The sequence below is a fragment of the Puma concolor genome, chromosome D2 (assembly GCF_028749965.1).
Source record: "Puma concolor isolate L17-30 chromosome D2, mPumCon1.1.hap2, whole genome shotgun sequence".
In the NCBI taxonomy this organism is placed as follows: domain Eukaryota; kingdom Metazoa; phylum Chordata; class Mammalia; order Carnivora; family Felidae; genus Puma; species Puma concolor.
In genome coordinates this window covers 70,363,165-70,390,575 of record NC_141677.1, presented here as the reverse complement: position 1 = coordinate 70,390,575, position 27,411 = coordinate 70,363,165, and the positions used below count along the sequence as shown (strand labels likewise).

The 27,411-nt window shown below is 41.5% G+C and overlaps 1 protein-coding gene and 1 long non-coding RNA gene across 7 annotated transcripts in view; both read left to right on the top strand.

Moving 5' to 3' along the window:
• The window catches only part of GPAM (glycerol-3-phosphate acyltransferase, mitochondrial), a 63,386-nt gene that overhangs the window by 20,424 nt on the left and 15,551 nt on the right, over positions 1 to 27,411 (top strand). For 2 of the 6 annotated variants that reach the window (XM_086680864.1, XM_086680859.1), the window contains exons 2-11: positions 8,059 to 8,189; positions 9,299 to 9,421; positions 12,243 to 12,316; positions 15,485 to 15,598; positions 18,049 to 18,195; positions 18,797 to 18,893; positions 19,557 to 19,693; positions 22,498 to 22,597; positions 22,932 to 23,144; positions 26,353 to 26,466. In XM_086680864.1, the coding sequence (XP_086536990.1) occupies positions 8,088 to 8,189; positions 9,299 to 9,421; positions 12,243 to 12,316; positions 15,485 to 15,598; positions 18,049 to 18,195; positions 18,797 to 18,893; positions 19,557 to 19,693; positions 22,498 to 22,597; positions 22,932 to 23,144; positions 26,353 to 26,466 (1,221 nt within the window). In that variant the 5' untranslated portion in view covers positions 8,059 to 8,087. Of the gene's footprint in view, positions 1 to 6,140; positions 6,325 to 7,811; positions 7,979 to 8,058; positions 8,190 to 9,298; positions 9,422 to 12,242; positions 12,317 to 15,484; positions 15,599 to 18,048; positions 18,196 to 18,796; positions 18,894 to 19,556; positions 19,694 to 22,497; positions 22,598 to 22,931; positions 23,145 to 26,352; positions 26,467 to 27,411 lie in introns of those variants that run through there. The other 4 variants (XM_086680863.1, XM_086680862.1, XM_086680861.1 and 1 more) reach the window with 4 other exon arrangements.
• LOC147576168 (uncharacterized) lies at positions 9,428 to 11,506 on the top strand. The gene is made up of 2 exons (XR_015241833.1): positions 9,428 to 10,132; positions 10,416 to 11,506. It is a non-coding gene; the product is annotated as an uncharacterized LOC147576168 (long non-coding RNA).

Below are 27,411 nucleotides of genomic sequence, written 5' to 3'. Positions count from 1 at the left end.
TTGTCTCTGTCCCAACATGCCACACACCATTAGACTTTTAACCCCACAAGGGCAGGACCTATGTGTGACATCCCCATATCTTCATCTTGTATCCTCAGCGACTAGGAAAGACTGTCTTAAAGGCACTCTTGGTCAGTATGTCACAAAAGAAAAGATGCTGAAATAATCTCATGTCAAGGGTTCGTAGAAGTCCAACAGTGATGATTTTTGGGGTCTTCCTCCTCTCCCTTACCCAGGCACTTATGCAGAAAGCTTGAAATCCAGTCTCCTTGACCACTGCTCCCTGCCCAGGCCCCGCGTAGTGTGTGGACCTCCATCCCCTTCACAACACGCTCGGCCACTGGGATCTTCACTGAGGCTCCCAAGACTCTACATTCAGCCCTCTCGGTCTTCCTGGGGTCACTCTCCTTCTGCAGACCGGCCACCTCCAAGGCCCTCCATGAAGCAATCTCAGACGGAATCCAGAACCAGTATCCTCAACACCTAACCCCTCCTCAGCGCCGTGCTGGTCCCCAACCCGTTCTCAGACAACCTCTTCTCACACAATCCAGCTTATTTCCACAGGAAAAACAAAGGGCCCATTCAGGTTTTGTTTTCTTGGTGGCCAACCCAATCATTAGTTACTGGTTTTTTTGTTGTTGTTGTTGTGTTTTTTGTTTTGTTTTGTTTTGTTTTGTTTTGTTTTGTTTTGTTTTTTTTTTGGCTTTCAGCAACAAAAAGGCTGCTAATTGCAATTACTTAGCCTCCCTTAAGGGCTTGGGGAATCCAGGGTCTTCAACCAAAGAGCCTGGCTACACTCCTGGGAGAAGGGGAAAAATACCTTTCATTTCTTAAGAATGAACTGACAAATTGTAAAAAAGGAAAAAAAAGGTGACTTGTAAGCTCTTTCTTAATTAGCCTGCCTGATCCAGTGCCCCAGATCCCTTCTGGAGCTGGTGCCCTGCCCTGAGGCATAGCTCATGGCTGAAACAAAGTCTGGATCCCCACCTAGTTCCTTCTGGCCTTCCTTCTTGGGGGTAGGGGGCTGGGGGTGGGGCTGGGTAGCCCCTTGGGGGTAGGGGGCTGGGTAGCTGTCAGGTAGCCCATCCTGTAGGAGATGCCAGGACAGATCTTCCAGAAGCCTGACGGCCTCCTGCTTGGGCCATTTGAAGTTTGTGGCTTAATTTACTACTAAAGCAGTTTTTAGACGAATTGAACTCCTTATTCTGCCACAAATGTGGTAAACTTGAGTCAGAGGGGTTCCATTCTCTTCTGGTCTAGGATTCTTTCTACATGTCTGGCTCTGAGGTCACTTCCATTGCTACAAGCCCTCACAAGATAGACTGGCAGGGACTTTTTTTTTTTTTTTTTAATTTTTATTATTTCTTAATTTAAATCCAAGTTAGTTAACATATAGTGTAATAATGATTTCACGAATAGAATTTAGTGATTCATCCCTTACATGTATCACCCAGTGCTCATCCCAAGTGTCCTTCTTAATGCCCCTTCCCCGTTTGGCCCATCCCCCCACCCAACACCCAGCCAGCAACCTTCAGTTTGTTCTCTGCATTTAACAGGGTCTTATGGTTTGTTTCCCTCTCTGTTTTTATATTAATTTTGCTTCCCTTCCCTTATGTTCATCTGTTTTGTATCTTAAATTGGCAGGGACTATTTCTTAACTCTTTCTCTCTCCCCCCACCCCCATATATTTGAGTCATTATAGTGGCTAGAATTGTGCTCAAAATTAAATATGAGCCAGACACTCATTTGCTTGTCAGTAACAGAAAGTAAGATTATAGTGGTTTAAACAGATAGAGATTTAACAAAATGCAGAGGTATGTGATTGGTGGCATTGGGTTTGGACATCAAGTTACGGAACAAATGGGGGAAAAAAGTGAAAAAGAAGCCGTGCCAGCTCCCTGTTCCCTTTTACTAAGAAAGAAAATCTTCTCTGGAAATCCTCGAATTTGACTTTCTCTTAGGTCTCATTGCCCAGAACTGGGTCACATGACCATCTTGGCTGTAATGGATAGCTGGACTATGTATGTCAGAGCATGCCTTTATTTTGTCTTATTTTTGAAATACATCTATTTGGGGAAAAGAATTCTAGATTGGGTTTTTTCTTTGAGTACTTAAAAGATGCTACTTTCCTGACTTGTTTGCAAACTTCTGTTGAGACATCTGCTGTCATTTTATCTCTGTCTCTTTACATAGATATGCATCTTTTTTTTAATTAAAAAAAATTTTTTTTTTACATTTATTTACGTTTGAGAGAGCACAAGTGGGGGAGGGGCAGAGAGAGAATGAGACATAGAATCTGAAGCAGGTTCCAGGCTCTGCGCTGTCAGCACAGAGCCCGATGCAGGACCTGAACCAACAAACCGTGAGATCATGACCTGAGCCCAAGTTGGACGCCTAACCGACTGCGCCCCTTAATTTTTAAAATATTTATTTTTGAGAGAGAGAGAGAGAGAGAGAGACAGAGAGAAAGGGAGACACAGAATCCGAAGCAGGCTCCAGGCTCTGAGCTGTCAGCCCAGAGTCCGACGCAAGGCTCAAACCCACGAACCATGCGATCATGACCTGAGCTGAAGTCGAAAGGTCAACACACTGAGCCACCCAGGCGTTCCTTTTTTTTCACTCTTTTAAGATTTTCACTTTAGCACTGGTTTTAAGCAATTTAATGGTGATGTTCCTTAGTATAGTTTTCTATGTATTTCTACTTAGAGCTTGTTGAGCTTCTGGGATTTGTGAGTTGATAGTTTTTACCAAAATTGGGAAGTTTCCAGACACTATGTCTTGGAATTTTTTTTTCTGCCTGTGCTGACTCCTCCTCACTCTCATATTTGCTTCAGGGATTCCACCTGCATGTATGTTAAGCTCATGGATACTCTGCTTATATTTTCAGTCTTTTTATTCCCTCTGTATTTCATTTGGGATAGTTTTTATTGCAATGTTTTCAGGTTCTTTAACTTTTGTTTTTTTTTTCAGTAATATTTAATCTGAAAGAAATGTAGGGGTGTGGGTGTTAAAAATCTCAGACAACGTTCTTTTAATTTGTAGGCGTTTGCTTTGGGTCTTTTAAAAAGATTCCATGTCTCTACTTCTTTTGGCCACATAGAATACAGATCTAATTATTTTTTTTTAATTTTTTAAATGTTTTTATTTATTTTTGAGACAGAGAGAGAGAGCATGAGCAGGGGAGGGGCAGAGAGAGAGGCAGACAGAATCAGAAGCAGGCTCCAGGCTCTAAGCTGTCAGCACAGAGCCCGAGGTGGGGCTCGAACTTATGGAGTGTGAGATCATGACCTGAGCTGAAGTCGGACGCTTAACTGACTGAGCCACCCGGGTGCCCCTCGAATTGTTTTTTAATGTCCTAGTTTACTGAGTCTGTAATCTCTGTCATTTCTGTGATTCTTTCAATTGATTCATTTTTCTCCGTATATGGACCATTTTTTCCCACTTTTTTTTTGGTATGCCTGATCATTTTCAGTTGGTTGCCAGACATTGTGAACTGGGTGCTGGATTTTTCTGATTTCCTTCAGAAAAGGAATTTCATTTCCTTTTCTGATTTCCAAGTACTGTTGGGCCTTGTTCTGGGACACTGTTCTTGGAATCGGTTTGATCCTTTTGGGGCTAGCATTTAACATTTGTTAGGTAGGACCAGAACAGCAATTACCCTAAGGTTATTTTTACTCCACTCCCAAGGCAAGACCTACTGAGTCATAAATTATGAGGTTTCTAATCTGGGTGCCAGGATCAGGTCCTGTTCCTGGTCCTGTATGATCGCTGGGTACCTTTCCACTCTGACTTGTGGGAACAGAACCAATTCCCTGCCCCATGCAACCTTTGGTGATTGTTCGCTCTCTCTGTCTAGGTGGCTCTTTCCCTGGCCTTGGTTAGTTTCCTCCCATTCACGTGCTAATCAGCTGAAGACTGGGGCACGACCTGTAGGTCTTCACAGCTCCTCCTAACACGTGTAGTTCTCTTCTCTCTAGGTTTCTACTCCCAGCTCCAGCTGTTTGGGCTTCCCTGGTCTCCCGATTCTATCTCCTCAACTCAGGGAGTCTGTCTACCTTTTTCTGGATCCCCCTCTCTGCACTGCTGTCTGGCACCTGCCTTAGTAAGCGGAGTGCTCACCTTATTTGTCTGCTCTCTCTTATGGTCTGCCCTGCCCTGCCCTGCTGCCTATTTTATTTCTTTAGTTGTTTTAGTAGAAGAGTAAATACAGTCAATGTTGTTCCATCTTAGCTGCCTTAGCTGCTGGATTGCTATAAATTATTGTTGTTCTGTTGATAAAACAGATTGCTGAGGTTGTCAGCTGTTTCCGAAACAACTCTCCTTACGTAACCTGAAACACCTTGCATTGCAATCCACATCTCCTGCAAGTACAGTTCATCCTTGTGCAATGGATGTTACAGAAGAGTAACTACAAATAAACTCTGTGAAAGAGAATGTAATTTTCCCCTCTGGCTTCCATTTCCATTCCTGTAATGCTCTCTCTCTTTCATTTCACATTACTTTCTCTTTAGCTGTGACTTCAAACCCTGAGACGTTCCTCTGTTTTCTTTTTTTCTTTTTCTTTTTGGTCAGGGACCAGAAATCCATACACAAAATGTCATGATGTTTTGGGATTTGAATTCATGGTATTCTAGTCAACATAGCCTTTGAAGACTTAGGTGTGTGCTTGGAGTTAAGGTGTGTGTGGGTTTGAATAAAGACAGGAATTTGGACTTCAAGCAGCTCAATCTTTTTTTTTTTTTTTTTTTTTTTTTCTGGCATCGCCACTCCTACAGTTTTGGATTGTTTTAAAAGAAGGACCCCCCTGAATTCTGAGATGAATTTAGAAATAGAAGCAGAAAGTTCAAGAAAAGGAACTCTTGTTTTTCTTCTTGTTCCTCAGCTTCAAGAGTAGCTATTGAGGGTTTACCATAAAGGAGTGCTGTTTTTACTGAGACCCAGAAAAGTCAGACATTGACGATGAGTTCGTACTCTTGTGGAAGAATGACACAAATTGATAAAGATCCAGAATGTGGCACCTGGGTAAATCTGTGAGCTTTCACAGAAGGGTGTGATTACTGAGGGCTGGAGAAGTTAGGGAAGGCTTGGGGACCTAGTTCAGGAAAGAATGACAGAATTTAGAAAAGAGTGGTGTGGGCACGATTAAGACTACGGGAGCCCGTGTTTTGACTAGGGACAACCAGAGAGGTTGCTGTAGGAGCTCCTCTTGGCGACTGCGGGAAAGTCTGGCTGTTGGAGGCCTATCTGTTGGAGGCCTACGTGCCAGGCTCCGGCATGTGGACTGTGGAGAGCCCTGGATGGTTTTTGATGGGGGGACGCGGAGGGCATGTTTCGATAGAAGTGGGGGTTAACGTTCATAGAGGAGATGAGGACTGGCAGCAGAGGTGTGAGACCACGGACTCTGCTCCGTCTTAATCACCTTCGTATTCCCATCTGCCAGTTCAAACAATGTTTGTTGTTAAGGTGGGGGTAAAACGTTATCTTTTGCCTTCCGAATTGCTAATGTTCTTGATAACCACTGGCCTTGTCAATGGCATGACAAATATTGTGAAAGAACTTCCTTGTGACCCCAAGTTATTTTGTTTGAAGGGTGAGAGGTAGGCAGATTTGGACTCGGGCTCTCTTAAGCCTTATTTATTTTTCTTTCAACTCATTTTCTTCCATTGTAAGGAAAAGGCACTCAGCCACCGTTAACAGACATTACACAACAGGGCCGCTCCCGATCCGCAGCTCCCCCAACCCTGACAATTTCTGCAGTCTTACAAATTTCCTAACCCCACACACACGCACAAGTGAACCAAACGGCCCAGGCGAACACTCCCCAAAGAGCGAGGCGGGGGTACAGACCTCCAGATGGGCAGAGTTGACACAATGGAGCCTCAGGCGCACGTGCAGCAACGCGCAGGCGCGCGCACACGTGACTCTGCGCCGAGGCAGAGTAACCTTCAGATTAGGCGCTCGCGCTCCGTTATTGGCCCCACCGGCCCCCTTGTGTGCGCACGTTCTATTGCGATCCGAACGCGGAGCCCGGGCACCGCCCCCCTCCTCCCCCCCCCCCCCCCCCCGCCGCCCACGTCTGAGGTCGGCCCACTCCCTCCGGCTCCGCTCACTCGCGGGCGCCGCCTGCGTCATCGGGACGCGACGTTGCAGCAGCACCGGCGGAGACTTGAAGTGCCGGCAGCTGCAGCAGCCGCAGCCGAAGCCGGCGCAGCTGCCGGGTGCGGACCGCGAGGGCGAGAGCGGCTGCGGGAGGCTGCTCGGGCCCGGAGCGCCGCGCCAAGGGCGTCGTCGCCCTCTCCGCTGGACCCGGCGCGACGCCGGCAGGTTGTTCTTATCCCCCGAGCTCCGGGGTTCCTCCTGAGAAGTGGGCCCGGCTCGTGCTGGGTGGGGGGTCGGGATGGTTCTCTGGTTCTCTCCCTGGGAGACCGGGCCGCGGTGTGGGCTCCGCTGGAGGAGGGAAGTTCCCGTGGACTGAGTAGCCTACGCACCTCATTGCCTTTGAGGCTGCTGGGGTGCTCTGCAAGCAGCTGGTGCTGAGAACAGTCCGATGGCACATGACCATTGATTGGTCTGAGCGTGGCACCGTGTGTCAGACGCTGGGTTAGGCACTTTATAGGTACAATCCAGCCCTCCCAGCAACCCCCAGGAGGTAGGATCTAGCATTATGCCCATTTTCCAGATGGGGAAACCCAGGCATAGAAGTTAACCAACTTGTTCAAAGTCACACAGATGGTCAGCAGTGGGTGGTTTGAATTCGTGTATGTTTGGCTTCCGAGGTGAGCCTCCTCCGATCGCTGTTCTTACAAAACGCAGAGTTGGTTCCCCTCAGCCCATAGTCTGGCGCCTCCAGATTTTGATTTAGTTAGGGACCTCGGATCAACGCTGTAGGGAGGGAGGAGCGAAGCCGTGACTTCCTATTGGCAATCTGCTCTCTCTTCTTCCACTCCTCCAGCTCTGGGGCCACCAGGGACTTTTTCTCGGGCCGCAGCGGGGCTCCCCATGTTTTAGCTACATTCTGCATGGGAAACTGATAGCTGATTTATTTTACAATCGTGAAGAGCTTTCATGCCAGGTGTATTGCTTTCCTATTTTCTCCTGGCCTGTTAGGTTAGGTTGATGCCATGTTAAATTGTTAAGGATGTGCTATATAATGGTTGGGCCGAGGACAGTAGTTGCCGCAGCAAACCCGTATGGGGATTATAACGAAATCAGAATATACGCTCCAAATAAGTTACCCTGGACGTGACCTTTCAGAATTTTAAAGGAATAATTTAAGGCCAGGTGAGAAATAGACAAAAGCTGAAGCAATTTGAGAATTAGGGAGTTTTTATATTTTAGGTTAATCTCTGTCTTCTTTAGCAGTGCACCGTTAGTGAACATTTTCCCTTAGGGTATGAAAAGACATCGAAAAGGGTGAAAGCTTTTAAGTCCGATATTTCAAGATGGTGTGGTTTTGATTTAAAGCTTTGTAGATGTATTAAAAGTGCAAATGCCATTGCATTTAAGACATCACGAGAAAATTGAGAGCTCAATTCAGTTTAAGTGGGGAACTTTAGAGGCGCTCTCTCTAAAGGCTCTTGCCTTTACCCATGCTTCCATTGCATAGTATGTATGACCAAAAATTACCAGCACATAATTAAGGAAAATTACCTATTTGTGTGCATACATGTAACTTATATTTAATCAAATAAACACATGGCCTCCATTCTCCCAGGAACTATTCAGTTATTAATGCAAATAAAATAATTCTTCGTCACCTACCTGAAATAAGCTATTATTTACGTTGCCCTTTCATGGCTGTTTTATTCAAGAAGTCTAAAGATGCAGATGTTGATTTAAAAAAAAAAAATAAGAACAGTCTACCGGAGATGTTGTTGAGTTTAAACACATCAAACACTGTTTTTACACATCAACTAAACATGGTGGAAGCCCATCAGAGGTCATTTGACATCGTATGATGGAACAAAATAACGTCAAGGTCAGAATTTTGAGTTTTGGTGTCTACTGTCTGGCTTATTAATTTAAATGGTGTATATATCTTTTTTTTTTTTTTTATAGCACATGATCTGGGAGTTACCCCTTGTGACATGGATGAATCTGCACTGACCCTTGGCACAATAGATGTTTCTTACCTGCCAAATTCATCAGAGTACAGTGTTGGTCGATGTAAGCATGCAAACGAGGAATGGGTAAGTTGAATAGGGGTTAAAAACATTCAAAGATGTTCATTTTAATGTTGTTTATGAAGGTGGAGAACTGGAAACGACATAATATCGAGTAGAGGTTAATATCTAAAGAAACTGCCTCCAGCTGTTAGAAGGTATGCCTATGAGACCTCATATTTAAAAATTCTTATGGTTTTATGTTAATTGGGAAGAGACAGTTGGGTAGGATATTTAAGCACAGTGATTATGTTAAAAAGCAAAATACTTTGCCTAGAAAAAAAAAACCTAGGAGTTGTTTTGGATGGTGTACTTTCTGTATCTGTTTTCCATAATGTAATAAGTATGAATTTTGTAATGGAAATAAAGGGTTTTTTTTTTCTTCTAAATGGGAAATAAATTTTAGTATGAATCTCAATTCAAAGGATATGCATTTTCTTGTATTGTGTTCCCCCCCCCCCCCATTTTGACATAACATGGCTTGTTTAAAATATTTCTTGAACACTCTGCTTTATATAAAAATGATATCAGAGTTTTGGGGGGGGTTTTCTGCTAATTTTTGAGAATGTTTTGTCTGGTATTTGAGCAACTAATGAACTCAATGAACAAAATGTTTAAAACAGGAGCAGAATTTGACCCTAACTGGACAGCTATAATTTAAATTCCAGCCAGGATAAAGGAATGTTACATAAGTTTACCTTGTTTTTTAATTTAAAATATTTCAAGTTGTATGTAACAACTTGCTTACTATGTAAGACTTTGTAGTGCTTTTGTGGGCATCTGTGGTTGAAGAGGAATAAGATTAACTGTTCCCTGTATGGATCCAGGAGCCTGATTTTATTTACCTGCTACTGTCATGGGCTGTTTAATCTTGCCTTTCAACCTCTGAGTGTGCAGATGTCCTTGCTAGCCATTATCATTCTTCAGTGTTCAATTTTTGCTTATGTTCCAAGTTTTGTTCCAAGTGTTGATGATGGAGGGGAGTACCATGAAGGAAAATTACACTGAGGAACTTATACTACCAAAAGAAATCGAAGTACTAAGTTTCTCTTCTGAAATATCTTAGTTTTAGAGAGAAAGTGGACAAGTATAGTTTTCTTGCCATTCAGACATTTTTTCCCCTTAACGTTTATTAGGGTGAGTGTGGTTTCAGACCTACTGTCTTCAGATCTGCAACCTTAAAATGGAAAGAAAGCCTAATGAGCCGGAAAAGGCCATTTGTTGGAAGATGTTGTTATTCCTGTACTCCCCAGAGCTGGGTAAGAGTGTTACTGCTTGTTGACCTTTAATAAACAGAGTGAAATTCCAACTTTGTGTGAATCTTATTACTGGGTAGTCTTAATGGACTTAATTTGTTTTAAGAACTTAGGCCCATGTTTATAAACCAAATTATTGCAAGTAATGACGTTGACTCAATTTGTCTTTCCATTCATTTATTCAGTAAATATTGGTTAAACAGTTGATGCTAAGTGATAATTTGGTTGTTTTAGTTTAGTATGACTTTAGGGGAAGAGTAGATCTTACTTTTAGATAACTAAGAGTTGGTGGGAACCTTCATGTAACTTCTACATGTTGAACTTTTAACTCAATGTTCAACTTCTAGCAAGATGAGCAAGGGGTAGCAGGAGAGAGTTTTAAAGCTTCAAAACTATGGCTTTGCCCTACTCTCCTTTTGGTAAGTTTCTGTTGGGGGAGGGTGAGTAGGGATGGAGGGTGTCTGTTGACTATGATAGTGAAGGATGGTTACTAAATGTTAGGATGAAGATTTAATTTATTTTTTTGAGAGAGAGCGCAAGCACGTGGGGGAGGGGCAGAGGGAAAGGCAGAGAGAGAATCCCAAGCAGGCTCCATACCCAGGTCAGAGCCCCCCATGGAGCTCCATCTAATCACCATGAGATCATGACCTGACCCGAAATCAAGTGTAAGATACTTAACTAGGGCCAGTTGCCTCCCAGGTGAGGGCCACCCAGGTGCCTCAAGGATGAATATTTTATTTTATTTTATTTTATTTTATTTTATTTTATTTTATTTTATTTTTTTTTTTAAATTTTTTTTTCAACGTTTATTTATTTTTGGGACAGAGAGAGACAGAGCATGAATGGGGGAGGGGGCAGAGAGAGAGGGAGACACAGAATCGGAAACAGGCTCCAGGCTCTGAGCCATCAGCCCAGCACCTGACGCGGGGCTCGAACTCACGGACCGCGAGATCGTGACCTGGCTGAAGTCGGACGCTTAACCGACTGTGCCACCCAGGCGCCCCAAGGATGAATATTTTAAATAGAGTGTATATGGGCTTGTTGTTTGTATCTTGGTGAAACAGACACAAGTCATGCAAAATCATCCATATTACAGTGTAGTATTTGAAAAGTCACTCGAATGAGTGGTCAGCCTCTGTTGGCAGTTTGCTAGAGGGATGAGTTAGCACAGGAATTTAGAATCTAATGTGGCTGTGTTCTCCGGCAGTAGAGTTGCCTTTTAAAAGGTATGCCTGGACGTTCAGCTCTCTCTGGGATGGGCCAGTTATCAGGACAGAAATTCTGCCATCTAAGTGCCTGTCATTTATAGAGATTGCTTGTAATCTGCATAAATATCTAGCTGTACTGCGTGAATGTTCTATTCTGGGTTGGCTTGGCAGGAAGTAGAATTCTGAGTCTGGTATAAAGGGATTTACTAACTTGGAAAAGATTTGTGTGGGACCCAAGCAGTTTATGTTAAATATTCAGGTCTGCTCAAGAATGTCTTAATCATAAATATTGTTCCTTTTAGAACAGAAGTGCTATGTTGGTAGAATGGAACGGTCATGATAATTTGCGGTCCGGGAGTATGGCCAGTTCAGGTTAATAGGCCAGTAGAAATACAAATTTAAATAGATGATCATGTGGCTTTCTTTTTAGACCTGGCATCTTATCTAATTCTAATTTCAAATGCTTAAAAGATCAAAATAATACCTTGACTCTAATGTGTTCTTAAGTCAGAAGAGAATATAGGAAATTACTTGGTGGTGGTGATAGGAGTGGTTTGGGGTAGGAATAGGTCAGTAGTATAGTATATAATTGATTTTTGCTTAAATACAGTTCCTGTTGGAGCTGAACTTGATCTTTGATGTTCTTCCATGGCATGTTTATTTAAAATGATTTTTAAAATACTTACTAGAGAACGTGAGTAGGGGAGGGACAGAGAGAGGAGGAGAGAGGGAGAGAGAAAATCCCAAGCAGGCTCCATACCTTCAGCGCAGAGCCTGACATGGGACTCAATCCCGTGACCGGTGAGATCATGACCCGAGCTGAAATCCAAAGTCGGATGTTCAACCAACTGAGCCACCCAGGTGTCCCTATTTAAAATAATTTTAAATAATATTTTTATAATTTTTGTTTTGATATTTGCTACCCTTTCTCTGATACCGTTTTCCTGATCTCTAAAGAGATTCACTTAAATATTTTTATATCTTTTATTGAAGGTACATTATGCTTTCCCAACATTTATCTGTGGAAAGCTTACCTTTTTGTCCACACTGATAAAGCTATAGACTTTCTCTTTTGAGCAGAACTCTCTCTGAATTATCCCTTAAGGTTTCCTGTAAAGAGAGTCCCCTTCAGCCATACGTTTTCTAATGAAGTAAACATTTAGAGCAAGATGTAGATTTGAATATTAAAAACCCCTGTCCGTCTCAATTTTTCTGTCTGTAAAATGGGGATAATAATTACTGTGTCAGCATTATTGCCAGATTTAGTAATCTAAAGATAACTATGGTACTTAGCACGGTATTTTTACATGTGGGAAACACTGAAATCTTCAGTGTTCCTGTCGTTGATTTAAGCTCTCTGTAGCTTTAACTCTTTTGGGTTGAGGGTGGGGAATGAGGCAGGACAGGGAGGCACAATTTCCTTTGCAAGTTTGTGACCTTCTCTGAAGGCCAAAAAGTACTTTTCTCAATAAAATGTAATTTTTCTTCATCACTTAGATTTTTGCAATGCCAAATTTCATACTTGAGTTATAAAAGTTATCAAGAAGTGGTAATGTGAGCTCTTTGCCAGAAATCCAATTGTATATTTATGTCTGTGTGTATTTCGTTTCATGTAGGATAAATTTTTCAACTCCAGTATCCCATCTTTGGGTTTGCGGAATGTTATTTATATCAATGAAACTCACACAAGGTAAAAAGAAATTTCTTATGTTTCTAATACATCTCAAAAGAAGAACTGTAATAATCAGTGCCTATACCTTAAGATGAATCTCTTCATGTTTTTGAGTTAATAGAATTGAGCTTGTGACACAAGAGGCTTTATCTAAAAATTGGAAGCAGTACAGCCACCTGAGAGATCTGTTACTATTACTGCTATGTAATTATATGGTAACTATTTCATGAGGGTGTAGATATCACCTATAGCTTTCTCTTTTTGTTGTGTGTGTGTGTGTACATTTTAATTTTTTGATGTTTTATTTCATTTTTTGAGAGACATGGAAAGACAGAGTGCCAGCAGGGAAGGGGCAGACGGAGAGGGAGACACAGAAGCCGAAGCAGGCTCTAGGCTCTGAGCTGTCAGCACAGAGCCCAATGTGGGGCTCAAACTCACAAACCACGAGATCATGACCTGAGCCAAAGTCAGACGCTCAACCAACTGAGCCACCCAGGCGCCCCATTTGTATATATATTTTTCTTAAAAAAAATTTTTTTTTAATGTTTTATTTATTTTTGAAAGAGAGAGAAAGAGACTGAGTATGAGCAGGGTGTGTGTGTGTGGGGGGGGGGGGTGGTGGGCAGAGAGAGAGGGAGACAGAATCCAAAGCAGGCTCCAGGCTTTGAGCTGTCAGCACAGAGTCCGACACGGGGCTTGAACTCATGAACTATGAGATCATGACCTGAGCTGAAGTCGAATGCTTAACTAAGCCACCCAGGCGTCCCAGTATATATATATATTTTTAAAGCTTATTCATTTATTTTGAGAGAGAGTGAGTGGGGGAGGGGCAGAGAGAGGGAGAGAGAATCAATCCCAAGCAGGCTGTGTGCTGCCAGGGCAAAGCCTGACGAGGGGCTTGATCCCATGGACCGTGAGACCATGACCTAAGCTGAAATCGAGAGTTGGATGCTCAACCAACCGAGCCACCCAGGGGCCCCTGTATACTGATTTTATATCTGAAGTGTGACAAAACATGGTAAAGATTTATCTGAGGAAAGGGTAGGGTTGAATGGCTTACAAATTATTATTATTTTATACTTAAAAATTGAAATCAGCCTGATCTATGGAGTTTTAGAAGATATTTTCCTATATTGAGCAAATGCTCTTTAATTTATTATTAGCTTAAGACGTTTTTTAGAATTCTTCCAGACTTCAGACACATGGGGATGGGCTGTTGGGCATCTGAGTGAGAGAAAAGAGGCTTTGTTTTAGTGAATCTAGGCTAGGGGATAAGGGAGGGGGGAGGGAAGATTGTGTGAAAGTCTGTGAGGCGGGAGAGAATGGCAGCCAAAAATGCTACCAGTCCTTACAATTCTAAGAGTAAATGCCTGGGATAGGTCAGTAGTAGGCTCAGGTGATGAGAAATGCTTTAAATTCTGTGAAAATTTATCTAAGAAGTCAAATAGTTAAATTTGAAGGCTTTCTGGAATTACTAATCATATTTTGGTGATGAGATCATAATTGAGAATGACAATACTTGCATATATATTAAATGCCTTTTTTTTTTTTTAATAGAACTAAAATCAAGGGACATATTTTTTCCCATTCCCATGCTACCCTTCTGTCTCTATCTTACATTTAAAGGAGAGAGGAGAAATTCTGGGCCACTGATGTTTTTTTTTTCCCCTTTTTGACTTGATTAAGATCCTAAGAAAAGGGATCTCATAGAGAGCCTCTTCTTGTTTATGTAAGTAGACATTTTATGTATAAAGTCAGAGGGTTCATTTGTTGTCCTCAGTTGGAGGCAGTTAAGAAAAAAAAAAGCATATGCCATATTGACTCAGTGATATGAAACCATTCAATGTGATAATGACTCGGTGATATGAAACCGTTCGGTGTAATAAACTGCCTGTGTGGTTGAGCTGGCTGTTTGGCTGCTCTGTGTGTTACATGAAGTGAAGGGTAGACGTTTTTATACACACACACACACACACACACACACACACACACACACACACAGAGCTTTCAGTCCATTACAAAAGGATTTCATCAAGAACTGGGACTTTGTGCATTCTTTTTTTTTTTTTTTTTTAATTTTTTTTTTAACGTTTATTTTTTGAGACAGAGACAGAACATGAACGGGGGAGGGTCAGAGAGAGAGGGAGACACAGAATCAGAAACTGGCTCCAGGCTCTGAGCTGTCAGCACAGAGCCCGAAGCAGGGCTCAAACCCACAGACCGCGAGATCATGACCTGAGCCGAAGTCAGACGCTCAACCGACGGAGCCACCCAGGCACCCCTGAGACTGTACATTCTAATAACAGTTCTGAAAGTATTCACTCAAGGAAGAATTTAGAATTAAATACTTACCCTATTGGACCAAATTTGCAGACAACTAGGAAAGGAGGAAGAAAAAGAGAATGTCAGCAAAAAAGATGAAGGAATGATTGATTCCATAGTTCTTCCTCAAATTTCTTCAACTGAAGGCTTTTCAGAGTTCATGAATTTATATCTGAAATCTGGCCATTTGAATGTCCTTAAGGGGTAAATGATAATGAGGCATTACACAATCATTACACATGGTTTCAAAATATTGCGTATGAAGGTTTCTAACCTTTTTCTGAGTTCTCTGTCCCCAAGCCCCCATATAAATAACACATAGCCACCAACATTGGTGTGCATATGTCCTATCCCTTAGAAATGTCAAATGTGGGGGAAGAAAAAGGCAAAACTTCTGGCCTCATGAGCCCTGTATATAGGTGTTCAGGCCATACTTTAGTTATCCTTGACTTCCCTTGACTAATTCGCCTTGTCCACTCAATTTGAGAGTTAGCGATTATCTTAGAAGAATTACTGTAATAACAAAAAAGCCCTTTATGGTAGGAAAAGACTTCCAAATTATCTCTTTATAGCCCACAGCCGATTTGGTTTATTATTTGCAGAGTACACTATTCAGGCATTTTAGTACTCAAATTCCAAGTTTAAATTTTAGTTGAGAGTACATGAAAGAAATTGTGAGTGGAATTGCCACGGATCATCTTGAACTGCCAAGGAGAATTTGCTATAGGATAATACCAGATAGCAGGAATAGATGAAATGAGGCTTTGTTTCTACATCAGGGAAACAGCTGTATAATTTAAGCAGTTCATTTTAGGTGTTCCTAAGTCTTTTTTTTTTTTTTTTTTTTTCCCTTTCACGTTGCAGGCATCGAGGATGGCTTGCAAGACGTCTTTCTTATGTGCTTTTTGTTCAAGAGCGAGATGTCCATACAGGCATGTTTGCCGCCAACGTGACGGAAAATGTCCTGAACAGCAGTAGGTAAGGGTGGGGACGCTGTTGTAAAAGGAAGAGACAGGGAAGGAAGGTGGGGCAGGGCAGTATTGCCTTTATTAACCTTGGGACTCTGGGACTCTGTCTCAGGAGGGGTTTCCATTTCCAAATGTCAGATATTAAACTCCAAAGGAAAGCAAGGAAAGGCAGGAGAAGAGATGGTTTTGGTGAGCAGTGCCATGTGGGAACAGCAGTCTTGTTTTATGCATTAACGATTGAATGAATGGGTTTCTAATATATGAAAGGAGAGTTGGAATTCAGAGATGCACATATTTCCAGTTCTCTGTTTTCTGTAATATAAATGTTTGGGACCTTGTGTTTTCCTGTTTTATTTGTTACTTGTTTTTTAAACTTGCTACTTCATAAAAAATTTTTTTAATGTTTATTTATTTTTGAGAGAGAGAGAGAGAGAGACACAGAGTGCACGTGGGGGTGGGGCAGAGAGAGACGGAGACCCAGAATCGGAAGCAGGCTCCAGGCTCGGAGCTGTCTGCACAGAGCCCGATGCTGGGCTCAAACTCATGAACCATGAGACCATGACCTGAGCCGAAGTCAGGTGCTTAACCGACTGAGCCACCCAGGTGCCCCTTGTGTTTCCTATTTTATAACCAAAAGAGAAGCATGTTTGATATTTCTGTCAAATAATTTTTGAGGATGTAGGCACAAATTCTTGTACTAGAAAATCATTACTAGAAATTTTAAGAGAATAAGGTTCTGTCCTTGCTCTCAGAGGAACTTGCTTAGAAAATAGCAGAGACTGGCTTGAAATCAGATCGAACAGGGAAAGAAGTCATTCTCAAGTTTAGGCATTAGAATATGGGAGTTTGCATGAAGATCAGTCTCTACTCTGCCTCATTGGTGTGGCCTGTGGTGGACATCTACCTTGATTTGGGGAGCCAGAGACTACAGTGGTTTGAAAAGACTGCTTAGAAATGTAGATCTGGGGGCGCCTGGGTGGCTCAGAGGGTTAAGCGTCTGACTTCGGCTCAGGTCATGATCTCACGGTTTGTGAGTTCGAGCCCTGCATCGGGCTCTGTGCTGACAGCTCAGAGCCTGGAGCCTGCTTCAGATTCTGTTTCTCCCTCTCTCTGACCCTCCCCCGTTCATGCTCTGTTTCTCCCTGTCTCAAAAATAAATAAACATTAAAAAAATTTAAAAAAAATAAAAGAAATGCAGATCCTGTAGTGTGGCTAGACCTGAACCTGTGGTGGCCCATGGTAGGTACTCAGTAAGTATTTATTGAATGAATGAGTAAATAGTTGATAATGGAGATTTAATTATCTTGTCAATTACTTGTAAAAACATTCCTGGCCAGATTGAAATAAAGGTATTAAAGGCATCAGTGTCCTGTGGAATTGGTCTTTTGTATTGACGAGTTATGGGGCTATGTGGAGCTTTGCTCCGTGCTGGTCTAAAATCAGTAGCAACAGTGGGAGAAAAAGGAATTAATTTGAAACTCCTTTGGGTTACTATATATTCTATTTTCTAGGTAAAAACCTCCAAGTATGTTTTATCCCACCCAGGTGTTTTGTCTAGTAACTAGAATATTAAAAGTGATTTAAGGAGGTTTAATCTCGTATGTTCTTCCCCAAGTCACGTGGAAGATTTACCAAACTGGATTAAATCTTCTCTCTTAACTTCACTGTTTATTGTTGTGTGTTGTTTTAATCTTGAGCAGCGCCTTTCTTACATTACTGGTTTAAAATGGAAAACGCTTGTAAATATCTATGCCCCTCTTTGATCCCTCCTAGAGAGTTTTACATATAGTTCTAATAAAGTCACAGTATAAATGAGTAATAAATTAGATCTTCAAAAGAAAAATCTCATGTTACTTTGGCAGTGAGCTTTGGATACCTCTGAACTATATGCCTAAAGGGATAACCTTTCTTTCTCTCCCCTCTGTTAGAGTGCAACTTTGTGTCCCTCACAGCATATCTGGAACGTTTCAATTGATGTCGTTGTTACCCATTGAATTTGAGTTAAATTCTTTTTTTTTTTTTTTTTTTAATTTTTAAAAAAAAATTTTTTTTTTTTCAACGTTTATTTATTTTTGGGACAGAGAGAGACAGAGCATGAACGGGGAAAGGGCAGAGAGAGAGGGAGACACAGAATCGGAAACAGGCTCCAGGCTCTGAGCCATCAGCCCAGAGCCTGACGCGGGGCTCGAACTCCCGGACCGCGAGATCGTGACCTGGCTGAAGTCGGACGCTTAACCGACTGCGCCACCCAGGCGCCCCTGAGTTAAATTCTTAAATCTGCCTTCCAGATTCCTCAGGGATTCATTGATTCAGGAATATAATATTCCTAATATTCAGTAGGCAGCCAAACAAAACACATCTAACTTGAGCTTATTTGTGATTTATATCTATGATTTAGAAAATACTGAATGCAGGATGTCACATAGAAACAGTTACATTGTCTTTCTGCTTTCAATTCAGAGTACAGGAGGCAATTGCAGAAGTGGCTGCTGAATTAAATCCTGATGGTTCTGCCCAGCAGCAGTCAAAAGCCATCAATAAAGTGAAAAAGAAAGCCAAAAGGATCCTTCAAGAAATGGTTGCCACTGTCTCACCAACGATGATCAGGTATTAAAAGGCAAAGCAAAAAGCTTTCAATGAGAGCTGTTTTGAGCAAACAGGGACTGAATCATTGGGCTTTCCTAGCACAGTGGTTTTGGTCCAAAAGAAATTGGACATAATCTGATGGGAAAACTAACTCCTTTTTATTTTTATATTTGTATTCAAATTATGTGGGAAGTAGCACTGTGGTAGATTTTAAGGTTCCTTAATCTTTGTTAACTAATAACAGCCACTGAATTACTGCTGACCTCTCTCTAGACTTGTGAGCCAGGGTTCACACACCCATATCTTAAAGGGAGTGGTTTTATATGGCATTCTGCTCACCTAAATGTTCATTTGATCATTTGCTTCTGATGTGTAAAGTCTGCTGTTTGAGTGAAATGAAGATTTTAGTCTGTAATAAATAAAAATGGAAGATTTTAGTCTGTAATAAGTAATCTGTATCTATGAGTCTATGTAAAAGTTCAGATGCAGATACAGACACTAAGTCACTTGAAAGCACTTTTAGGTTGTAGGTTCAGAAACTTGAATAGATAAAAGTCAACGTCTATATAAATGTATGTATATGCATTTAAATTCCTTTTCTTCTCTCCCCCCTCCCCCTTAGACTGACGGGATGGGTGTTGCTCAAACTGTTCAACAGCTTCTTTTGGAATATTCAAATTCACAAAGGCCAACTTGAGATGGTTAAAGCTGCAACTGAGGCAAGAGTTTCTGTGATCTGTCATTCCATTTTCCCCATGTTTGTGGATGATGTTAGAGCTCTTCTGTATGGAAATGTTCTTTTGTGTGCTGTGTGCATTCCTGCCCATTCAGCAGATGCCCCCCCTGAGAGATGTACCACAGTGGCATTTGGTGAGGGGCTGAGAGGTGGGTGAAGGGGGGGACCTGCCAGCTGTGCAGGATTCCTTGGGTGGGTTGCTTTGCAACAACTCAAAGAGCAGGTGGAATAATCCCTATTTATAAATGAGGAAATATAAAGCACAGACAGATTAAGATTTCCCAGTCATGGCTGGTAAATGATCGCCTGTGATTTCAAGCCAAACCAGGCTTGCCCCTCAACCCTTTGCCTTTTTTCTTTTTTTTTTTTTTTTAAACATAATCAGGGCTGCCTCTCAGAAGACAGAGAGAGTCCACTTGAACTCTCCATTGTGCTTCTCCTTCCCCAGCTCCTTTTTATTGTGGCTCTGGTGGTTTTCAGCTGCGGAGGTATTACAATGCAAGACGTTCATGTTACCGGAAAATGTTTTTCAAGAACGAGTCATTGATCAGCCTGTGTTTGAGTGATTCTGACCAAATATGAAGTTGCAGAGTGTGATCCAAGTTCGCGTTTGAGTTTGAACTTTGGCATTTTTTTCTTTTACTAGATGAATTTGCCACTTCTGTTTCTACCAGTTCACAGATCACACATTGATTATCTGCTGCTCACGTTCATTCTCTTCTGCCATAACATCAAGGCGCCATACATCGCTTCCGGCAACAATCTCAACATTCCCATCTTCAGGTAAGATCAGCTTGTTTTGAAATGTAAGGTATGGAAAAGATTGTATTTTACATTTTTCTTTTTTTCCTTTTATGGTTTGAACCACGTTACTGTAAAGATGACATGAGCTGCTTTACTTTCATTATAAAAATTTATTGTGGAAAAGTTGAAAAGTACAAAAAAGCTATAAGACTATCACCGTTCTTCCTGTGTTCTGTATGGAATGCTTGGTGAACTGTGAATACCTCAACTTCATGGGCAATATTTATCAAATGGCTGAAAGGCAATTAGACCACATAGCAAATTACTGTATCAGGGTTGGCAGTAGGGAAGATGGGGGTGGGGGTGGACGGTGGTGTTGGTACAAAGTAGGTGAGAAGAACCACACCTGTTAACTTTGACCTCGTAATTTAGTAACACTAGAAACATGTAATGATTTCAGCATGACGCAAAAGGTGTATTTTAGAAGTTTTCAGAGGATGCGGTGGGTTCCGTTCAGAGGAAATAGCATGTGAAGATGCAGAAAGTTTCAAGTGTGTGGTACGGTTAGGAAGCGGCAGACAGTTCAATAGGGTTAGGGTTAGAGTGCAGGATATGGTGGGAAGGGTCAGAGGCCAGAGGTGGCCATTGCGTAGGGAGTGAGAGCTGGGTCAGAACAATTTTTAAGCCGAGAGTTTAGAGTGTATCCTGTAGTTGAGAAGTGGTCAGATTTGCATTTTGAAAAGTCACTCTCGATTAGAGGGAGTTAGAACCATTCTGACTGTATTGTAAGAGTTCAGGCAAAAGATAACGAAGGCTTAGATTAAAATTTGTAGTGGTGCTCTTGATGAGGAGGGCATAGATTTGAAAAGTATTTAGTAAGGTGAATTTATAAGACCAAATGCTAGTCCAGAGTGGGAGAGGGGTTGATGAGGGAGGGACACTCCTTGATCTTTACCGCCAGGGTACTAGGTACATAGTGGAGCTGAGCACCAATGGGGAATGAACAAGGAGTAGGTTTAGTTGGTTTGGGATATTGATGGCTCAAATGTCAAAGCATAGAGCATCCCTGAGGTCAGCTCTGAGCAAGCAGTAGGGAGTATGAGGAGGATGGACTTACAGTAACAGGAAGGGAAGTGGGCTTGTGGGTTGTGCACACAGGGTCTCACAAAGTGGCAGTCCTCTCCCTTTCCTCAGCCTCACAGTCCAAGGAGCTCCTTCCTAATTGCTGGGCTCAGAGTTCTGTGGCTAACCAGACTCATGTGAATGGTTGAGCGGAGCCATTCATTCATTCAGTCAGCTGATTCTTACTCAGCTATACTTTAGACAAGAGTGAAGAAGTGCTGTGTCCTTTCCTTCAAATTGCTCATAATCTACTGGGGAATGTAGACAAATAGCTCTAATACAATGTGATATACCCGTACGGGGCAGACATGCTTCTCTAGGGACTAGAACATCTGTTTACTCTTCTGCGCACCTCTTCCCAGTATTGAGGAACCTGGGAAGTTGCATTAGAAAGTCATCAGAAAGTTGGGGTGTCTGGGCAGCTCAGTCAGTTAAGCGTCCAACTCTTGATCTCAGCTCAGGTCTTGATCTTAGGGTTGTGAGTTCAAGCCCCATGTTGGGCTTCGCACTGGGCATGAAGCCCACTGGAGGGGAAGAGTGTCATCAGAAAGTTGTTGGCAGGCATAGATTTAGAGCCAAGAGGAGTGTTCCCTTCGGGCTCTAGGAGGCCCTGCCCTGTACAGTTTGCCTTTCCTACAATGAGAATAACTCCTGTAATCATTCCCTCCAGGTTCTCAGCTTGGAAGTGCTCCTGGAAGGATCCCATGGAAATGCATGTTAAAAATTGATAATTTCGCATAATCCAGCTTTTCTTTTCATGAACTCTATACCAGTCGTTGCTTAGCTCGTCTTTCCTTCATACGTGACAGCCAGTCAGTGACCTTACCTGTTGATTCGCAGCTTTCTTTTGTTACATGCCAACCTATACATTTACAAGTCACTTTCTGGGGCGGGTTGTTCCGTGGGTGGCTCATCTCACATTCTCTATGAACTTCTCTGCAGTCTTGTTCTCAGAGAGTGATATTTAGCTCTGGGGACATCTTACTGTTGCCTCCTTGTCCTGACTACAGAAGATACTGGAAATATGTGTTGATATTGCTATTTTAATATCACTCTATTAGAGAAGAATTAGGAAGAGGCTCTGTGTTTGGAAAGGTTGACTTGCATATTATAAAATTTCATCGTAATATAAAAATCCATCAATGTTGTAGAAAGAAACAAGGGATTGAGAAAAGAATCGCTTTATCCCTGTGTAAGTGTACATGAAGCACATTCTTGTTTCACGTTTTGGAAAATTGGTTATGCTTGGTTTGGGTTTGATAAAATTATCATGGACTCACAGAGATACTCTCTAAGCAGTACTTTCTTGAAAAAATGTCCCCATAGGAGCTTTTGTAACCTCATATTCATTTTGTAGTTCATGTGCCAGAACCACATTTCAGGATGTCTAATGGTTGGTGCCCTGAGACCCTTGACAGGGTTTTAAAATTTAGCAGTATTTCATAATCCTCTTAAAATCTGTAACACCACCTTTGCAGGGATATCGTACAGACTTCTTTTGGTTGTGAACAGACATTAATAGGGCTTCAGTACACAAAGTGATGTTCTGAAGGCTGATGAATGATGTAAGCGACTGAAACATCAGTAATATGGAAAGTGGAAAAATATCAGCAGCTCAAACGACACATGGTTTATATTCATATGGTGTATGTTGTGAAGTAAGTTGGAATTTAAGTATTCGTATATTTTTCTATATAACTAACGCATTCTTCAATATCTAGTACCTTGATCCATAAGCTTGGGGGCTTTTTCATCCGACGAAGGCTAGATGAAACACCAGATGGGAGGAAGGATATTCTCTATAGAGCTTTGCTCCACGGGGTATGTATGCTGTCTCAGTGTCCTTAAAGCAGTTATAGTCGTTATTCCACAGTAGAAGAAAAAGTGACTTGATTGAGATTTAAAAAAAAAAAAAAAAAAGAATGTTGTCTGTGTAATTATTTGAGTGGTATTGTTTGGGTATGGGTTTGATGATTATTTTTGTAATCACCAAAATAGAGCTTGGAGGAGCTGACTTGCTATTATTTACATGAGTATAAAACACTTTGTCAGTAGTGAAGTTCTAGGTTTTCATTTGTTGGAAGATTTAACTTGGCTGAGCTTGTTCTAAGTGGAGCGGGCTTGATTTCATGTTTACATTCTCCTTCTGTTCCAGCATATAGTTGAACTACTTCGACAGCAGCAATTCTTAGAGATTTTTCTGGAAGGCACACGCTCTAGGAGTGGGAAAACCTCCTGTGCTCGGGCAGGACTTTTGTCAGTTGTGGTTGATACGCTGTCTACCAATACCATCCCAGACATCTTGATCATACCTGTTGGAATCTCCTATGATCGCATCATTGAAGGTCACTACAATGGCGAACAACTGGTAAGAGGATTGCCCACCCAAAAGTCTTCTTCACTTTCAAGTCTTTTGCTTTTAGAGAAGTGCTTTTGGAATTAGGAGGGTTTCTGGTACTGTTTAAAACAGGATACATGTAGAATGGGCATGGTGAGTAGTTTTCATCTTTTGTGCCCGCCTGATGGGTAGTGCTAATGTGGCGCTTCCCTGCTCTCGGAGGGAGTGGTGTGGCTAGATTCTTCAGTGCTGGCCTCGATCGTGGGATTGGGATCGGGAAATGGGAGAACACTTGGCCCCATGTTGCCATCTCTGCCTGGAGGGTTATATATATGTCGTTTTCCCCGGGGTTGTAGTTTGTGTATAAATTGTAAGTTCAGCCTGACGAAATGCTGAGATCATGTTGATAAAGCAATTTAGAATAAATTAACTTGGTAGGTGGCAGTAACTTCTTAGTAAACTTTTATTGAAGTGAGTATAGTAAGTTGCAGAAGAATGCACGGATCATAAGCCTGTAGCTTGAATTATCCTATCCCAAAGTGAACATGCCCGAGGAATCACGCACAGCAAGGGACAATATTATTAGCCCCTAGGAGCCCCCCTTGTGCCCCTTTCTTCACTGTCCCCTCAAGGGTAACTGTTTATCTTGACTTCTTACAGAATAGATTGGTTTTGCCTATTTTTGGACTCTTACCTAAATGAAATTGTGTAGTGTGTGGTCTTCTGGTTTTCCTTGCTCAAGTAGGTGTTGGTGGGATTCATCCATGCTGCATATAGTTAGAGTGTGTTCATTCTCATAGTCATGTAGTATTCCAGTGTATGCGTGTACTATGGTTTATTCAGTTGAAAACAGTTTGGTTTCTAGTTTTTTGACTATGGTCAATCTTGTATATTTCTCTTGATGAACACAGGTATGCATTTTGTTAGGTATGTACCTAGGAGTGGAAATGGTTGGGTCATAAAGTATACATATGTTCAGCTTTAGTAGATACTGAGTTTTCGGGAGTGCTCTTACCAACTTCCCATTCCTACCTGCATTGTGAGAGTTCCAGAGAGATTTTGTTTTGCTCTTGTTTAGTGTGGAAGCATGCCAGAAGCTGAAGGACGCTAGATAATTAGAGGCTTTACGAATGAAGTGATGAGCTGAACTGTTACCTGAGTTTCTCTTAGGAGACCCCTCCTTGTGTATATTTGTCTGTCTTGAAGGTGTGCACCACTCACCCTGTCTCATGAGGCCATATCAGAGTCCTGTGTCCCTTATATGCCTGTCATTGTGCCTTATGTAAATTAATGTTCAGGAAATGTTACTAAATGAATAATAGGGTTAAAGGCCACCGTGGGGCTGGATTTGGTGTTCAGTTGCCTAATGTTAGATATTTGGACGCTGGTCATCATCAGATTTCATATTAAGTGGCTTCTTTGACATCTTATTTTTCTCAGAACTGCAAACCGTTCTCCTTCCTGTTGCACCAGTTTTATCTTTCGTTGATTTGCAGTGGTATTTTTTTTTTCTTTTTTAAGCTTTAAATTTTAGTTCCAGTACAGCTACACAGTGTTATGTTAGTTTCAGGTGTACAAGATAGTGACTCAACAATTCTCTACATTACTCAGTGCTCATTGCAAGTGCAGTCTTCACCCCCTTCACCTGTTTCCTACACCCCCAGGTTACCAGGTTACCCCCTCTGGTATCCATCTGTTTGTTCTCTATAGTTTTGAGTCTGTTTCTTGGTTTCTCTCTCTTTTCCTTTGCTATTTGTTTTGTTTCTTGAATTCCACATATAAGTGAAATCATATGGTATTTGTGTTTCTCTGAGTGGGTTTATTTTGCTCAGCATTATACTCTCTAGTTCTCTCTCTGTCGCCGCAAATGGCAAGATTTCATACTTTTTGTGGCCGAGTAATATTCCATTGTGTATGTATGCACCACATCTGTATCCATTCATCTGTCAATGGACACTTGGGCTCCTTCCATAATTTCGCTGTTGTAAATACTGCAATAAAATAGGGGTGCGTGTATCCCTTTAAAGCCTTTTTTTTTTTTTTTTTTTTTGATTTTTGGGTAAATACCCAGTAGTGCGATTCCTGGATCATAGGGTAGTTCTGTTTTTGACTTTTTGAGGAACCTCCATACCGTTTGCCACAGTGGCTGCACCAGTTTGCATTCCCACCAGCAGTGCACGAGAGGGATTCTTTTTCTCCACATCGTTGCCAACACTTGTTATTTCTTGTGTTTTTGATTTTAGCCATTCTGACAGATGTGAGGTGATATCTCATTGTAGTTTTGATTTGCATTTCCCTGATGATGAGTGATGTTCAGCATTTTTTCATGTATTGGCCATCTGTAAGTCTTCTTTGGAGACTTCTCTGTTCATGTCTTCTGCCCATTTTTTAATTGGATTATTTGTTTTTTCTGGTGTTAAGTTGTATCACTTCTTTGTATATTTTAACACTAACCTTTTTCACATATTTTGTTCGCAAATATCTTCTCCCATTCAGTAGGACGTCTTTTAGTTTTGTTAAATGTTTCTTTTGTTATGCAAAAACTTTTTATTTTGATGTAGTCCCAATAGTTTATTTTTGCTTTTTTGTCCTCGCCTCAGGAGACCTATCTAGAAAAATGTTGCTATGGCTGATGTCAGAGAAATTACTACTTGTGCTCTCTTCAGGGATTTTTATGGTTTCAGGTCTCACATTTAGGTCTTTAATCAATTTCAAGTTTATTTTTGTGTGTGGTGAAAGAATGTGGTCCGTTTTTCATTCTTTGCTTGCTGCTGTCCAGTTTTCCCAACGCCGTTTGTTGAAGAGGCTGTCTTTTTCCTATTGCATATTCTTTCCTCCTTTGTCAAAGATTAATTGACCATATAATTGTGGGTTTATTTCTGGACTTTGTACTCTGTTCCATTGATCTATGTTTTTATTTTTGTGCCAGCACCATAGTTTGTAGTGGTGTTTTTGTGAATGGTGTGAAGTGTACTAAATGAATTAGCGTTAAGTGTTCTGTTTTTCGTTGACCAAACTGCCTCCCCTAATGAAAGGATTACATCTTATAGCATCTTGCATGCTGACCATTTTCTGACAGGTCTCAGTCAATGAATACGTACTTTCCCTCTTTATTCAGTGTTGTCCTTTTCAATACAAACCTCCAGTTTCCATAAAAATAACTGGTAGTTTTTGTATAGCAGAATACCTGTTAGCTTTATCTCTTATCCACACTATTCTTTTGAAAATTGGAATTTAGGGAAAACCTAAGAAGAACGAGAGCCTTTGGAGCGTAGCTAGAGGCGTTATCAGAATGTTACGAAAAAACTACGGATGTGTCAGAGTGGATTTTGCACAACCATTTTCCTTAAAGGTGAGTGTTGGAATGAGGCTCTGTTAAAGCCTTGGCGTAGCTCCGAGTCAGAAGATGTGGCCTCTGCCCCTGCCTCTGTTGCCTCCTCTGTGTGACCTCAGTTTCTTCTCTTGTAAAATGAGGACTATGTCAAGAATGGCATTTCCTAAATTATCCCACCAAAGTATGCCTGTGGCATGATACTAAATGTCTGTCTTTGGGAAATAGCGGGGTCCGTATTTATTATTTTTTTTAGTTCGCGGGAATTTTGCAGGTTGCTTCATAATATATGTTGCTATTTTATATTATGTTCTAAAATCGCCTTTATGGAAAAATTTCAAAACCTAGCCCCTAAAGTAGGGTACAGTTGACAGTCCAGGATGATGTTCTGTTCTACTGAGTGGAATCTCACACCCACACATTCAAAGGGATAGTGCTGTTCTTATGGAGGAGCCTGGGGCTGTGGGTCCCTGGGATCCTGGCAGTTTTAAATTCCTAAGATTTTCAAGTTGGTAAAGAAGGAGAAGGATGAGTATGGAAATTGGGAGCCCAGGGGTGAGGAGCAGAAGTCCTGCTTTTTCCTTTTTCATACCTTTACTTTAAAGACTCTAACTGCCGGGCTGGACGCTTCCTGGCCTTACACGCTTTCACCTTCTAGGAGCCTTGCCATTTCTTACCATTTTGTCTTTTTCAAAACCATTGCACATCTTCCCTGTATTGTTAGGATTTGCTTTTGGATGGAGGTTCTTTTGACTATTACGTAACCCTCAGGTTGTCAGATTTCCTTTAAAAAGCATGGTTGTGTTGATTATCACTAATAGTAATAATTGGGAATGTCAAATAATTTCGTGTAGATGTGAGAAAAGTTATGAGTTTTCCTTTAACTTTTATTTATTTTTATTTTTTTAATATGAAATTTATTGTCAAATTGGTTTCCATACAACGCCCAGTGCTCATCCCAACAGG